This window comes from Pungitius pungitius, chromosome 10 (assembly GCF_949316345.1).
Source record: "Pungitius pungitius chromosome 10, fPunPun2.1, whole genome shotgun sequence".
Classification (NCBI taxonomy): Eukaryota; Metazoa; Chordata; class Actinopteri; order Perciformes; family Gasterosteidae; genus Pungitius; species Pungitius pungitius.
Window position 1 is genome coordinate 17087086 of NC_084909.1, and position 17152 is coordinate 17104237.

The 17152-nt window shown below is 42.2% G+C and overlaps 1 protein-coding gene across 1 annotated transcript; it reads left to right on the top strand.

Moving 5' to 3' along the window:
* The first annotated feature begins 391 nt into the window (after nt 1-391).
* Nucleotides 392-16961, top strand: pgap1 (post-GPI attachment to proteins inositol deacylase 1). Its single transcript, XM_037488754.2, has 26 exons — nt 392-700; nt 1756-1909; nt 5023-5198; nt 5453-5624; nt 6135-6295; nt 6440-6492; nt 6589-6655; nt 6792-6891; nt 7086-7144; nt 7239-7322; nt 7756-7805; nt 7938-7989; nt 8068-8145; nt 9543-9618; nt 9688-9761; nt 9851-9902; nt 10402-10468; nt 10553-10658; nt 10767-10805; nt 10888-11072; nt 11203-11433; nt 11517-11652; nt 11748-11798; nt 11938-12149; nt 12651-12755; nt 12843-16961. The coding sequence occupies exons 1-26, from the start codon at nt 569-571 to the stop codon at nt 12979-12981; spliced, it is 2811 nt and encodes a 936-aa protein (XP_037344651.2). The 5' UTR covers nt 392-568; the 3' UTR covers nt 12982-16961.
* The last annotated feature ends 191 nt before the right edge of the window (nt 16962-17152 follow it).

Genomic DNA, 17152 nt, shown 5'->3' on the forward strand with positions numbered 1-17152 from the left:
AGGTTACAATGTTTCACACAAATAAATAATTTGTCACTTTTTTTTATCTCACTCAACCTGCTCCAGTAATCTCTCTCTGAAAGACATGCTATATATGTACTGTGTTTGCATACATATGTTTGCAAGGATTAAGGCAGCTGCAGCAGACCCTGTTTTATTAAAGATATGCAAAAATTGCAGTTTTTCGATTCATCACTCTTCTTTTATAAGTGAAATCAAGAAATGTGTCTAAAGACATAGACGCGTGAATTATTACCCTATAGCCATTTGAAAATAAAAACAAGCTTAAAATCCAATTTTAAAAAGTCAATGAAAGAAAAAGAAAAAAGCATGAAAGAAAACCAAATTAGCCGTCTTACGTGTGACACTATCTGCTCTCCCATTGGCCGAATACTGTGCCAATCACCATCCATGCGTGTGCGCTCTGTGGTTCCTGTTGTGACGGTTCAGCCGGTGAGGATGACAGCCCGTGAGGTGTCGTACCGGGGCCAGGAGTTCGAAGAATGACAACGGACGAATGGAGAACGAACACCTGTGATATCTAAAGGCCCAGAGTCCCGACTGAACCATGAAACTCGCCGCTGTGGCCTTTTACGGATTCGCTCTGGGGCTTCTAGCGGTTGGCCTGCGAGAGTTGCTGACTGGCTTCGAGGAGAACCGATGCAGTATGACCTACATGTTCGAGTACCCGGAGTACCGGGTGAGTAACCGGGCAAAGGGCGTCAATCACTTCATGTCAACCACGAATTAAAGCTAACACCAACTGCCAACGCTGCCATATTTACAGCGTATGTGCAGAATACAGAAATACAGCACGGTTGGTTGTCTCGTTCACTTTAACAACGCTAAGAGAAATAGTGTCTCCAACTGAACCGACATTATAACGTTATACTGCCATATGTTATGCTAACCAACGCTAGTTATTTAATGCTGCTAACGTTAGCTAACAGCTGGTACTTGTTGGCGTGGGAGTGTTGCTGCCTCTCAGCCGGGCTCATGTATTTCTTCGATGGCTTCAACACAGGCGCCAATTGAGTGTGCGCGCGCGCGCGCTCTCGATACTAAGATCAGCCTTAATTAGCAGCTGCTGATCTTCGAAGCCTCTAATCCGACGAGCAGTTTTTACAGCAGTTACGGAAGCATACGCCACAATACAGGTGGAGGTAGCTGAAGGTACACCTTCCATTAGTAATGTCTGTAAGCTCACACGTGATCATCTGACCGGAAGTGGAGGACAGCTGGGGCAATATAGGCATCAACCTCACTTTTACGTTTGGTTAGGAAGAATAAAGAGATCACCATGTGTCTATCTTTGTTTATGTAGTTAATTTACATAGTGTCTTCGGTCAGGGCATTGTTAGTCTGATGTTAAAGCCACAGTTGTGATGGTACTGATATAACAGTGACAAAACAGATTTTAAATCAGTTATTTTGGTCCATTACACTGTCAAGTACCGTAAGTTGCATCCAACACTTCCAAAACACTAACACTAAAACACACATTTTCAAATTGAGTATGGTAATGTATTGTCAATTTCGCAATAACATATTTGAAATGGCTTTGAGAATGAAAACGCACACTTTCTCCTGGTCAACTACCGATCAGTGAGGGAGGGGGGTGTTTCCTCCCAGCTGGAGAGTAAGATGTACGCTGAGACAGTTTCTTGATGTCTTCACTGCTGTGATAAAAAGGTGAATGAGCTTTCACCGAATGGGACTTCCCCTCCTGATCTTATGTCTGTGTTTGCCTCACAGCGCGTTGCTCTGCCTCGTCGGGTGGCCAGGCTGTACCCAGCATACGGCCTCTACCTGTACGGGGAGGGTCTGTATGCCCAGGAGACCCGCGCCCTCAAACTCACCGGTGCCCCTGTGCTCTTCCTGCCTGGAAACGCAGGCAGCCACAAACAAGGTAAGTGCACGCTACGAACGGAGGGTTAAGCAACCGGACTCTCGCTGACCTGCATGCAGGCTGGATTGTCCTCCGCAATTTAAAATGCAATCTTGACTGCACAAAGATGTCTGGTTTTGTAGAAGCTTATGAGAAAGGCATGACTTCCTACTTGATTTATTTCCACAGTAAACATACGTTTAAGGTTTCAATCCTCTTCATTACAGCACGATGTTCATTTAGTAAACTATGGTCCAGCTAGAATCAAAAGACCATTAAGCAGGGTATTTGTAAGGGCGGGCCTACCTTGTTATTGTCAGGACTCTTCTGCTACCAAAGCCATATATGGCCTTAGTGCAACATTTTTCCGCAGTTCTAATGTGATCACCTTTGTTCACTGGCTGCAAAAAGATGTTTACGGCTAAACCAAAGACCCAGAGGCTTTACAACAACAAAGTCTCTGTTAAAAGCACATCAGTGAGCCTCACTGTTTATCCCATTGACGAGTTCTTTCATTTGCGCGTACACATACACATACCAAATATATATATATATAATTTGGGAAGAAAGGAGATTTAAGTGACTTTGAAAGTGGCATGGTTGTTGGTGCAAGACGGGCTGGTCGGAGTACGTCACAATTACTGGTCTGATGAGCTTTAAGTGAATCCCAAATGCACCATTTTGCGGCTGTAAATACTCACCAAAGTATGGAGCCAAATCTATACCAAAGCTTTGATCATTTGAAAAGGAGTTTGAGTTGTGATCTTTAACATTCTACGGGGTAGAAAAAAATAAGTGAAGTAAAAGTATTTTGTGGTTGAATATCATTTTGATTCAGTTCTTAAATTGTTTTGAACAAAAAATGTTTTTTCATTCTTCACTTATATTCCTTCCTCACCCTACATATTTTTTTCATTTCGATGAGTTTATGTATTTTATATGTATTATTTATATATATATATATATATATATATATACATAAACGCGTTAATCTATGCAATTAATGTGGCCGTGATTAATGCAACAAAATATTTTAACGTAGTTAACAAACATTTGTTTACTTCCGGACTGGAAGTTGACTGCGGAAACGAAACGGCCGCTGGCTGCAGTCAGTTACATCAAGATGGAGAAAGCTTTTCAGAGGCGCAACATACACCAGAGAACTGTGCAGAGGAATTACTCCCCGTGTCAAACATAAGGGGTTAAGTGGCAAACGGACCACTTAAAACACTAGGCTAAGCTAGCTGTTAGGCTACTTCTATCTCACCATCTAACATTACCCTGTGCAGCACAGCAGGAATGCTCACTAGTTCTCGCTGTCCCACCCGTTGGAATTCTGCCGCCAAGATTATCAAATGTGTATAGTTTTGTACACAACAACTAAAATACACGCTTTTAAAGTGATTACTCATAACTTTTCAGTTTTAGTCTAGTAGAAAAACAAACTCATTAAAAACAACATTGTAACAACAACAACAACAACATTGATCAATCAAGATTAGTGAATTTCAAAATGTGCGATTGATTAGTTTTTCCTTCACAGCCCTAATCTTTTTTTACAGCGGGCGTGGCATCAACATAAAAGACTGTGTTATTACACCTGGAAGTACAAATGTATGTGTGTCTGTCCCGGCTTTTCTACATTCTTTGTGTGCTTGAATGAGGAGTCCTGAGGTCTTATCTACGAAGGGCCTATCTGCACGTATTCTCCTGGCCCAAAGTCATTGAGCCCTGACCACAACAAGCTTTTACTGCAATGAATGAGCATCCACACAACTCAACAACTCTGTTTGAAAGGTTGTGTTTCATCTGGACTGATAATACGAAAGCAGTTGGAGGTTGATACAACTGAAGTGAATATGTTGTATAGAAAGTGTTGATTCATAGTTCTCACAGTGCCTACGTTTCCTGAAGGCATCGTGGTTGAAGGAAAGTTTTCAGCCTTTGTTAAGTTGTCACTCATGATTACTCACCCATAAAGACTGCAGCTGAAAAATAAAAGACATCAAATATAAAAAATATGTAAGTGAAGAATGAAAATTAATATTTTGTTCAAGACAATTTAAGAACTAAATCAAAATTATAACTGACTGAAGCACTGAAGTACTTTTCATTCACTATTTTAAATACATTGTATGTTAATGACCAAAACTCAACTTTTGAAATAATCAAAACCTGTGGCCTCGATTTGGCTCCATGCCAAAGCACCACATTTTTGTTAATCCTCCGCAGTAAATAGTCCATCTGACTCTGATGTAATGTTTGCTAAAAACGTGTCAGCTATTTCAAAAATGACCACAGCTGTAAAAAAAAATTAAGTTTACATTTGTTATCCCATATCCCCTAAGTAGCACTGTGTGCCTCCAACCACTATATTTATTATTACATTACATTGCATGTCATTTAGCTGACAATTTTATCCAAAGCGACTATTTAAAAATATACACTTTTGTAAATACTTGGTATCAAACCTTCACCCTTTTAGGTGGTATTATATCATCTCTAAATCATAACTGCAGTAAAGCTCTAAATGATACAAATCTTCAAGGATGAATCCTGCCTCCCTGTTCTTGCTATCAGTGTGTAGGAGGAGAACACCTGCGCCTTTCTTTGTGTGAATACGAACACATTGTGCTGTTACACTCAGGCTCTCTGTTCTTCTTCTTCTACCCTTCTTTTTGTTGGCTCACGTTTGCACTCCTCCATCCGGTGTATTTTTAACAGCTGATGTTCGACAGGCTTCCTTAACTTTACCGCTTTCAAACGGCTCGATGAGGTACCACTGAGTCAGATCTGGTTGTTGCTGACATGTCTCACAGGAAAATGGGACACACTGTCAATTGAAAGATTTCTATTTTTGCCTTAAGTTTTGTATTTTTTAGGTGATGCAAAGCTCAACACGTGATGATCAAAAATTGATAATAGTTTTTAAATTGTTTGCATTAACGAGAATTGCATTGGTCATTAGCACTATGTCAGTTAGCAGAGTAGCATCAATGCTAAGCATATACAGTGGTGATTAGTGTAGGAGCAATGCCTAACATCTGTATGATTTTACATCTGGTTCTTAATGCAGTCTGTAGAAAGCCCGCAGCCTAAACACACTGTCAAAATGTCTTCCTCTCTTCATAAAGCTCGCTCCCTGGGCTCGGTGGCTTTGAGGAAGGCTGAAAACGTTGAGGACGGTCTCCACTTCAACGTGTTCACTGTGGACTTCAACGAGGAGCTGGTGGCCCTCTATGGCGGCAGTCTGCTCAGGCAGACCCACTTCCTGCATGAGAGCATTAAGGCCATCCTGAGGCTCTACAAGGTCAGACCTTAGATATCAGCTACATTTAAACTTTAAGGCATATCATCAATCCCTCTTCTTCTTCTTGCATCAGTAAAGAAGCGGACCTGGCAGCCATAGCTAATTATAGCTAATTTTGCCAATGTTGCCAATAGCGATTGAAATGTAGTCCGTAGAAAATATCCATGTTTCTAAAACTCTTCTTTCCAGCGATTCCATAACCCCCAGTGTTGGGTTCCTTGCTAATCTCTCTTCTCATTCCCCCTGCTGCCCAGCACCTGAAGTCCCCCCCTCAGAGTGTGGTGCTGGTTGGTCACTCCATGGGCGGAGTGCTGGCCCGGGCGCTCTTCACTTTGCCCCGCTTCAACACCAATCTGGTCGGCCTCATTGTTACCCAGGCCTCCCCCCACCTGGCTCCGGTGCTGGCCCTGGACCCGTACCTGCTGGGTAAGGAGAGCTCCCGTGGTGTTATCTCAAATAGTACATCATCACTCTATCACTCATCATCACTGTGAATTCCGATTACTTAATCTAAAGTTATAATAGCTAACTTTTCTGCATCAAGATGTCTGAAACCTATGTTATGAATGAATAATGAAGTTGAGTACTTTCATTCTTTCTGTTTCCAACAAACCAGTGTCTTAAAAAGGACTGTTTTTAAGCCACATTTTAAGGTCTTAGTTGTTTTTAACTATATATTTCAACCAGACGATGGTTGTCACGTCATCGTGGAAACAAGATTTATACGTGAAACTGCTCACTGTTAGTCACAGCTTGTATTTGTGTGTGAGTGGAGGAGATCTTTACAGGTAGTGTTAGGGTGTTATTGGGGCGAAGATAAACACTCCCATGATCCCTCTTCAGTTAATCTTTTATTGATTTTCTGATTAAGGGACTTCCACCAGCAGAAAGTGCCACATTGTGTGTTTAACTTATCTTTGTCCCTGCTCCATGTAGATTTCTACTCTGCAGTCAGACAGAAGTGGGTGAACCAGGCAAAAAAGCTCAGGAACGTCACAGTTCTGTCTGTTGGGGGCGGTTACCGTGACTACCAAGTCCGCTCCGGCCTGACATCCCTGCCTTGTACCCCAGGAGACCCCAATAAGCTGTCCCTAGTGGTAATTATTGTTTATAATTATTGAAATGATGAGCTTCACCTACATTTCAATAAATGTAAAGTTTATTTTTACATTATTCCTGAAACTCCTACGTGCAAGCAGGGCCAGTGTTTGATCATGCACTGTCTTATTGTTTTTGTCAAGGCAACTGCTGTTCCCAGGACTTGGGTGTCCACTGACCATCTGTCCATCGTTTGGTAAAAGACACGGCATTATGTTCTGGCACACAGTTTTTCTTCAGAACTACTTATAGGTTACAGATTATCAATGCAGTGTACGTGACTGTTTTCCAGGTGCAAAGAGCTTGTTCTCGCTACTGTTCGGGCCTTCTTTGACCTCATCGATCCTGAAACCAGACAGGTCAGAAAAACAAACGTTGATACGTATAACGTCTCCAGTGTTTCCGCTACCACTAAATAGCCTGAGGGAAACTTATGGAAAACACTGCACCTATGATAAGCTCAAGCAGCTTCCATGTTAACCGTTGTCTTATTAGTTCACAGTTAACCCGGAGAAGAAAATGGCTGTACTAAAACATCACTTCGTCAGACACCCTGTCCGGATGCTGGGAGAAACTGAAGACATCTCCATCTCAGGTCAGAGAGAAATACTGGAATAAACAGACATCATACTAGTGTCTTTCATTTCTCTTCCTGTCCATGTGCTTTGGAAGCCATATCTTCACATTTGTGTTAATTGTATTGCATTATATTTTAATGACTATAAAGCGAATGAATGCCGTTTTGATCAAGTGACACTTTGTCCTTTTTTAATATTCTTTTTTTTTCAGATTTTCCTGATGAATGGAGTGAAGTTAACACACTGCGCCTGGCTTACAGCACACCGAAGGTGCGTCTCAATATATCAAATGGGTCATTTCTATATTTAAGAAGGCAAAGCCCTGAAATAGACAGTTGTCTTCAGTGTAGCGCTTTGTCTACAGGAAGGACAGGTCAAGTACTTTCGGTTTGCCCTGTCGAGTCGCAGGAAAGCCTACAGCCATTTCTACTGCCGGAGCAACAACATGGTGAGATCCCTCTCATTTTGAAGGGAAAGTTGGGCACTTTTTGTACGTCTCTGTCTAGCTCTGTAGAGCTATTGATCAAACGTGGTTTTGGTGTGAGTGGCTTAGTGTTGGAGATATCGGCTGTAGAGATGTTTGTCTTCTCCAGTCTAATGGGTCTGGATGGCACATCGCTGGTAAAGTGCATTTTCCACATGTTAAGTCATAAATGCCTGAGTAAACTATTTAGATCATTAGAAATGCATCACTAGTATTCGTCTTTTGTTGTTTGCCTTGAAGCTTCTGTAGTTCAGATTTTTGTTCAGATGTGATGCATGATTGAAGTAAAATGAAGCACCAATTTGTGATTGAAGTGCAAAAGTGTTTAGTAAAGCATGAAACCAAAGTCATCTTTACTCTCGTCAAAGTTCCATCCTGATTTGTCGATCCTCTCCAGGAGATGACAAGCTGGGTGTACGGCTGCGTGCACAAGAACAGCTCTTCATGGTAAGAATATGATGAAAGTGAACCTCTTTACCCGCCACCTATCTGCTCTAGCCACATCTCCACACTTGCTGTATGCATTTTGTTGTTGTATTACAGTAGTGACAAATGTATTTCTATTGCCCTGCTTTCCAGTGTGCATGCAGAGGATCTGTCTACGGAAACTGAGCTTCTGCCCCCCTACAAGGTATCGGTTCTCTGAAGCCGCGTCCTGTCCAGTCTGAGCTGCTGTCAGTTGCTCATAAGTGTCTTTGATTCTCCTCAGATCCTGATTCTGAGTCTGAGTGATTTGGCTTCATTTACTCATCTCGTTGTTTCTGCCTCCAACCTCAACGGCAAGCAGGTACATACAGAGATGCAAAGATAATACCTGTTTGTCCTTTGTCTGTCCATCTCACTTTTAAAGGAAGGAAGTAAGTTACGGAACAAACACACACACCTGTCCAATAGGCTAAATGCTAACAACAGCATGCCAACACACAGTGTTGGTGACATGTTTCATTACACACAAGTGATCGGTCTTGCACAAAGAGTTTGCGGAGCTAAGCCAGGAGAAACGCTTTTACTTAATTGTAGTCAAACTATTTCAAGGTAAATATAGCCAAAAAAAACTACAAACACTAAAACTTCAAAAACAAGTGAAAGTAGGATCCTGAAATCTAATGAAAGTGTAAGTGGAGGGCAATGCATAAGTGCCTCATCACTCAACACTTGTATTTCTTTAAATGTGCCTGCTAGCAGTTGGCTTCATGGAATTCATCATCCAACGAGATCTTGCTGGCAACAATAATTCTCAACTCATTCAGAAAAAGTAGATAAAAACAAGCCCAAAGAGTATCTAATTGATACGAATGAATAGTTATTAGGATATTTGTACTGTATGTGCTTGTGTATCATACGTATGTGTATATATGTATTTGTAGATGACCATATAGAACTAGGAGTTGTAATCTCTGTGTGTGTGTGTGGATCTGTATGTATTATTTATAATCAGAAATTCGATCAATGGAAGGAGTAAAACGATTTTAGATCCAGAAGTTTATAAACTGTAATACACAAACCGTACGGCATGTAAAGCTTTCCAGATGTTTTCTGCATCGCAACACTGTACAAACATGAACAGTCAGCGAGATAGTGTGAGAAAGTGCTCAGTTGCAGCGTGTGGTTTTCATCATGTACGGCTCAAGAAGGTCTTCTTTTACATTACATTATTACATTACATGACATTTAGCTGACTCTTTTATCCAAAGTGACTTCCAATATGTGCATTTTAACCATAACGATACAAAATCAAAGAACTAAGTGCAGTTTAAAATGAATTATTCCTTGTCGGCAGCATCAATAGCGCTCGTGCAGGAAGTAATTATGATGGATGACGGATCGTTTGTGATCTGAAAGAACTTGCAGGGAACCGAAGGGTTGGTGGTTCGAACCCTGCCTGCTCCAAGTCAGATGTCGAAGTGTCCTTGAGCAAGACACCTAACCCTCAACCGCTCTCCGGGCGGGCTCATTTTACCCATCCCATACAGTGGGATGGGTAAAATGCTGATTGAAAATGCAGAAATGGTGATTTTGCCAAAACTTGCTTTGCCAAAACTTGCTTTGTGGAACCGAAAAACCTGATCCATGTCATGTTATCCTGAAAATGATCCGGCTAACTCAGTCATGTTTAAGAAACAAGGCCCAGACGAGGATATTTTAATGTATACAATGACATTACAACCTTTGTCCTGTCCACAGTTCACGGTGGAATGCGAGTGGCAGAGACAAGAGTCTCAGACTCTGTCCGTCCCAGTGCCACATGTCCTGTCCTTCGGTGAGTAGTGTGTTGATGTGGGTTCACTTATGAAGAGATGTACCTTTTCAGTGACTGTTGATTTTCCAGGTTTCACCGTCAGCGACGTTTCTCTCAACTCGTCTGGACTTCTTCACACCATCAAGCTGCAGCACTTTCATCAGGTAGCTTTCATGATTTCGTTTGCGCATGCTCGATAAAGTGTCTCTGTCCCTACAGGGTCACTAAACTTTGAACACATCTGTTTCTTCAGGTCTATCAGGCTTTCCGAATTACTGTTGCAAGCCAGTGCAAAGTAAATAAAGGTATGTTTACATGTTACACAAGGGCAGGCTGCTGAAGGAGAGAAAAGGGCAAATCCGATCTAAAATGTTTTGTGTGCTGTATCTATAAAGCAGGGCAAAAGCCTTTGTTTTCATCAGTAAAAACAAGTTTAAATAGTTAAAAAAAGTTAAAAATATAGACTGTTTAGTTTGTTGTTAAAATGCTAATTTTGACCACCAGAGGCTGAACAGCTCCACCTACGTTCTAGGTAGCACTAACAGTAGTATTTTTTTTCTATGAGTTTACATGCACTCTAAACCTGAGGTTTATGTAAAGTGTATGGTGCAAAGTTGTATCAATAAAATTCACCTAAGAGAAAACATGCATGTTTTTAGTCATTTAAGCTCCCAAAATGTGATTAAATGAAAAAGCCTTACAAAACCGTAGTTTCACTTGTGAGACGTCAGACACAGGAGAGCTCTTCCACAGAAGACGTGCACACATGAAAAGTGACAGTGATACTCGTGTTTCTGTCTGCAGATCGACTGCCCAATGTGTACAGAATCCACGTGCCGTGGTTTGGAGAGGACTCTTTAACCACAGTCAGGTCAGTTGTGTCTCTGTCTGTTCTGAGAGATTTGCATGTCATCTTCATGCTTTCTGTCATGCCTCCATGTGATCTCTCTGCCAGTGTGCCATCAGTGACCGAATTCTCAGGGATGCTCCACACAAGTCGTCCGGACAACTCCTCAGGTGTCCTCCTTCAGCTCCACACTGCTCCCAACTGCCAGTATAAGGTACAGCTATGAAGTGCTGGACTGAGCCCCAGCCTACAGACAATTCGCCATGCCATCAATTAGAAGTTAGAAGTATGACACTAATCTAACAAGCTGTGTTCACCTTAGGTGTCAGTGAGGACTTCACTACCCCGGGTGCTGGGACAGGTACAGATTTCTTGTCTAATTCTGTTTTGTGTGGGATTGAAAATGGTGTATTGTTTTTCTGATCGGCTCTCTAATCCAACAGATACTTCGGTTCTGTGGTCCCATGGTGCCGGTGTACACAGCTGTAACTCTGCTCCAGGCCTGTGGGGGGCAGCTGTCCTCCATCCTGAATAGGAGGCGAGCTGCAGACATGAGCCTGGTGGTCGCCAAAGGCCTGCAGCCGCACAAAGTCAATCTGCCTGTCTATCTTGTGCACATCTTACTTGGGTAGGCTTTGTAAGATTGATGTTTTAATTAATGAGAACAGTCAATCTTGACTTTGGAGACAAGTAATATGAGCAAAAGAAAACAAGGTCCTATGTTTTATAAATAATAATAAATTCCTTTCTCCCCTCAGCTGCAGCTGGTTTCAAGAGGTCTGGTCATTTCTTTACTTCCCCCCTATGGATGCCCTCCCTCCAACCCAGCCTGATGTTGGATCTCCTGAAGGCGTGCCTCCAGTGGAAGAATGGCCCTTCCTTCTGTCCCCCTTACTTTACATCTTGGGAGCAACCGTGGCATACTGGGGCAGCACACTCCTCCGTTTCATCATGCGCCTGATATCAGTAATATTAGCTCCACTGCACAGGTATGGTTGAACATGTGTGTTGATACATGTGAGTGTGTAATACAGACAGTGTGATGTCACTGTAAACCTCCTTCTCGATGCAGGCCATCTGTCACTAGAGACTGTGGCACCCTGCAACTCCGGACCCAGCTCCTCGTCACTCTGTGTCTGATAGTTATGGGAGGGGTGTCCTGTGGGGCGCTGGCTATCTTTGCTGCCTTTCTGCTCCACTTTTACCGGGTGAGTGTTGGCACATGGGTCATAGAGATGAAGCCTGTTTCAATGTCTCACAGAGTGACATTGACCAAAGACATCTGTTCTGTTTGCTGTTTCAGTTACTGCGGCTGCAGATGACTGAAAGGTCCTTGAGTCACATGCTGAATCTGGTAAGATATACACATTGACCCAAATACACCAGCCAGCAATAGGTGGATATTGTGGTTGCTTGTGATTTGAATGCAGAGCCTGGGTATCCGAATCCTATACAATTTGGGAAGTAAATCAGTTTTTCCTCCATGTTTCCAGGCCCCCGAGAAGCACAAGATAGCTGAGAACGGCACAGTCGATTCAGAATCTCTGCGCAAGTCTAAAGAATGCAATGGTGCCCCCCTGCTGTCTGAGTGTGCTCTGCAGGAGGTCAGGGACGATTTGCAGCTCCATCTCTGCCTGTCGGCGCTATCCACACTCCCAGTGATGCTCATCGCACCCTCACTCATCCACTGGATCCGCAACCTGAGGTACAATATGAAATGGCTTTGTGTAACACTTAAGGGGGGGCATCATTGGTAATTACGCATTTCTCTTCACAAGGATTTCTTTAACTCATTGAAAGTTGAAAATAGTTATGTATATGTTTTACATGGACGTTTTTGTCTCCTAGGATCAATGTTTTTAAAGTGAGATACAAGGTTTTGGAGGGTTATACCTATGGTTTCTAACACTCCACCCTTATTGTTCTGTTTACTGACATATCCATGGCGCTGTCCCTGGTGCTAATGTAGCAGATTGCTTTGTGATTGGCCCTTTGCTACGCTTCACCCCTCATACACCGACTGGCTGATCGTAGCGTAGCATCTACTTAGCTCCCAGACGTGCTGACACCATTCAGCTCTGCTCTAGAGTCTTGTACAAATGTTTTTGGTGTCTTTTATTTAGGCTGCTGTATTGCATTTAGAATGAATGACATTGTTGATAACAAACAATAACAAAAAGATGGTGTTCATTGGGATCCTCTGCAGGTATTCCACCCAGCTAGATCCTGACCCTTGCTGGCCAAGCAGTGTGCCTCTGATCATTGTGTACATCCTGCTGATAAACTGCAACACCTTAAAAATCAGCAACAGGTAGGAGCCCTTCTTGGTCAGCTGCACTGTTCGTTTGTTGAGGTGAATTCTGCCGCAGCATGCAAACCTTCTTACCAACTCTTTCAGCAAACTCCTGCCTCTGATGTCCTGCCTCCCCCTCCCCTTGTCCATCGCCATGGTGACCTTCTCTCCGCTGCACCTCTACAGAGTCACCCACTTCCTATTGGCGGCACTCGTCCCTGTAGCCTTGTGCTGCATGCTCTGACGGTATCTGTCCCATTCCAGTCTGCCCCTCTACCATAACAAGCCTTTCTCTAAATTACAGCCTGATGCGCTGAACCGGCTCGAGAGAGCTTTGTTCGAGGAGGACGTGCTCTATCCTGCTGCCATGGAGTAGAGCCATAAACATACATAGCTTGGGGAACTGTGTGCTCAATGTTGGCACTAAAAGCTCCTCGGCAATTACACTACGTTTTCAAATGAGAGGATGTAACGGCCTTGGAACGTTTGGTGTGAATATGGCTCTGAAGGATTGACCTGAAACCAAGTTTGCCTTTCTCTGTATATTTATAGCTCTGCCTTCAAGGAGCAACAACTCCACAACCAATGAAGCTACTGATACTATAGATTCTTACCAGTGTGTTGAAATGTGCTCTTTTTCTTGTGGTTCCAATTGTCTCCGGTTGCATTGTTCACTGCGGTCACTTTGCTGTTAACCCTTCACTCCCTACTGCTTAGACGGGACAAGATAACACACTTTATCTTTACTTTTTGACTGTTAAAGCACACAAAACAGTGGCTTCGGTGCATGTGAAGGATCTAATCCGTTACGCATCTTTCACAAGAACAAAGTTAGGATCTACTCCATGTTCTCTAAGATACTGTTGTGTAGCTAAACACAGTTTCTGTAGGGGTGGTCAGGCTGCACGATGTATTCATTTCAGGGTGGCAGATAAATCTGTCTTGTTGCTTTTTTTTTTTTTCAGTCTCATTGACTGAAGAAAATTGAATAGTTGACATGCCATACACAACGTTCACATTTGAATCTATATCAACATTCAAATGCTTTCTTTTTTTAGCATGTCAATCTACTCTGTTTACACAAGGTATGTCTGCACAGTTCCAGTTATAGATTTATTTCAGTTGTACAATCCAAACTTTTCCAACAATGACAAATATAGATCGTTTCCAGAAAAAACACTGCCGTGATCTAATGAAATCTTTTTCAAAAAAGCTATTTCACTGCCGTCAAATCTGCTGCAAACAAAAGCACCTGTATTATAAACCTTCGGCCTATTTGCTCTTTCGTTCCCTGACTCAGCGAAAGGCTTCTCTAAAATAAGCGCCTAATAGTTTTCTGGTCAGAAATAAGAGTGATTGGGGTTTTTTCCACGTTTGTAAGAAATGAGCCAAGAAATGAAAGCAAATATGAGATAATTAGGAAATTTTGCGGTTTTTGCATTGGCAAAAGGCTCGTCAAAAAACTCTTAATGGCTCTAAATATAAACATTTTGATCCAACAGAAGCATTTTAAACGGCATGAAGAAGCTCTGGGGTGTCCTTCCACACTCTGAGAGGTCTGAGAGGCGCTTTAGGCCCCAGCGTTATACCAGTGACACCTGTCATGAAGATTTTTATAGGTTTAAAATGGCCTATTAGTTCTGCCTTCTTTCTGGCTGGTCTTATTCCTTTTTTTATTGTGGCACCCCACCCATTTGCTGGGTAAAATTAATTTATACGTCTCATGGGGATGTATGTGTTCATTATATGTACATATCTATAAACCCTTTTTTTTAATAGATCATGGTTTACAGCATATTATTTAACTAAGGATATTAAAGTAGAATGGACATGACACATTTAGAATTCTTTCTGTATTGATTTCAATTTTTGTGTTGCGTATGTGTTGTTCCCCAGCCAATTAATCACTTGTGCTCAAGTAACCTATTTGTACATCGTATTGCTAGATGGTCTAATTGCTAAATGATTAATTGTGGTTCAATCCCCCCCCCTCCCCCACATGACCGTGGCCAAAGTGGAGGAATGCACAAGTGTTGACTGGTAAAAAGGCAATGAGGTGATTGGGCTCGCAAGGTTCAAAAAGCAGATTACGTATTTTCTCTGGGCCTGGGATTTATGGTCAGTGAGGATTATGGGATGTCTGTAGTGCTGCAGCACATCCAAACTTCGATTTGAGATTTAAACAGCCGCTTCAAGCTCCATATTGGGACTGGAGTTGCTGCTTTGTCGGTTAATAAGTATCCTGTATGTAATGGTTCCTGGTCCTAATGGCAGGTGTACAGGTGAGTACTGTAATGGATACCAACACCTTACTCTTTGTAAGTTTTTGAGTTTTTCATCACACATCACAGAACTACTGGGCTGGGTGTCATTTTGAAAGTTTTGAAATAAGAAAAAATACTTGAATGCTTTTTTTAAGCTTGTCCCACTATAATGTGGGACAAGCTTAAAAAAAGCATTCAAGTATTTTTTCAAGACCTTCAAGAATAAATTAGAGGACCAGTTTGGAGCTGTTCCTTATTTCTCATGTCAACAAAAGCCAACAGTACACAAAGCCTTTTGCTTCCGACTGATGATGTTGCAAAAAAAATGAATGCCCACAAATGTATTATGTCTTTGTTCAGTAATGCCCTGAAACAGCTGGCCACTGTAGTGTTTATTGAATGTTACTTGAATGGGAGTTAATAGTGGATAATCAATGGTTGGTTTAGGTCTTATGGGATTTGTTGACAGGAAAATATCAGACCAGAGGACAGGTGTTCTATGGGGAGGAGGAGGTCTCATTCGGTATATTTTTGCTTCAGGCCGGCGTAACGATTGCTGTGCGTCTGCGTGTGTGGTTTCAGCATGTAAGCCTAACCGTTTCTTTCTGCCGATGACTCGAGAAGCCGGTTAACTCTTGCGGGTGCTCTCACTGCTTAGTTGTGGACTTTCATAACGTTCCATTTACATTTTTTACAAAACATGCAAGTTAAAAAGAAACTACAAGTGGCAGATGAGAGATTGATGTATCACAACTGAACCTCAGCTTTGTTTCTCCTCGACGCCATGTGCTTTAATAACTGCCTCTCGTCCTCCTGCTGTTGCTCACACCCCCTCATGGCAGTGAAGCAGCTGCTGTGCCTTTCTGCTTCCTTGTGCTTATGCAGCAGTGCGTCTCACACCCGCCCTTCAGTCCTCAGCACCAGTCTCTCTGCCCGTATGTCTGGCTCTGTCCCAGCGATGTCACACCAGTGCAAACACTGAAGAAGAGTTGATAAAGGAAGCGTGCAGCGAACAGCTGCTGCTCCCTGAATGTACTGGCATTGCATGTGTTCACGTGCGTTTCACTAGTCGCTTGTGATGTAAGTGATCAGCTTCGCTGTGCACGTGTCCGTTTGGTGCCGTTGTAGTGTTTGAGGTGCACATCGGGCCTTGTGAAGTGGTGGTACGTGTGACTTTGTTGAAGAAAGGTTTTCAAATTTTTTGTATGAATTGAAATGGTTTTATCGGTGTTCACTGTGATCATGTCCTAGTTGCAGAACGACACATGAGGTTGTGTTTTTTTGTCTCACATTTAAGTAATGAGGCCTTTAGATTCAATCAGAATGAAGATAAATCTTTAACGATTCAGGATTCTTTAGGAATCAAAGTCTAAGCACTCCATATTAAATACTGCCATTTTTTTACAGCGCCATGTTGAAGTGCAGCTGTGAGAAATGTGTCCATACATTAACTATTAATTTGTGTTCCATTGTAAATTATGGATGCTAACCAAAACTGAAGTCTCTGAAACTATAAAATGATTTTTTTTCATTGTCTCTGTGGTGATATGGAAGTAAACATTTTTTTAAATGTTCCTACTCTTTATAAGTGCTTTACAGTCTGGTAACCCCATCAGCTTTTCTTTATTCTGCTTTTGCCTCGAGTGACTTTAAAAACCTGTAACCTCCACCTGGCTGCTCCTTGTGCTGAAATAAATAGCCTTCCGACCTTTGTGAAGATACTACAACAAGCTGCCAGGTGATCGAATAAAAAATGCACCATACCCGAGGGGTTGTTTTTCTATTTTCTTGTGGGGCTTTGGTGTGGAAGAGTATTTTATCCTCAGGTTCAGGCATTATTGTGTCAAAATTGATTGCTTTGATGTTTTTATATTTCTCACATTTTTATCTGTCATTGTAAATGTGATACCTGTGCACTTTTGGCACTATTGTTGTTGCAATAAAAAGAGAAATGACGAGTTGTCTATTTTTTTTTTACACACGCAAACAACTGTTGAATTGCATCAAGGCGCAGTTGCAGACTCCAAAAAGCTGTCAGAAGTGGGATTCGAACCCACGCCTCCAGGGGAGACTGCGACCTGAACGCAGCGCCTTAGACCGCTCGGCCATCCTGACTTCCGGTGGGTGTTTGTACAAGCCACTAATAACGCT

Excerpts from the sequence above, each read along its gene's own strand:
- pgap1 (XM_037488754.2), top strand. The coding sequence starts at position 569 with ATGAAACTCGCCGCTGTGGCCTTTTACGGATTCGCTCTGGGGCTTCTA. Across the intron at positions 6,892-7,085 it reads TGAAGACATCTCCATCTCAG|ATTTTCCTGATGAATGGAGT; the intron begins GTCAGAGAGAAA and ends TTTTTTTTTCAG. Across the intron at positions 10,659-10,766 it reads CTCCCAACTGCCAGTATAAG|GTGTCAGTGAGGACTTCACT; the intron begins GTACAGCTATGA and ends TGTTCACCTTAG.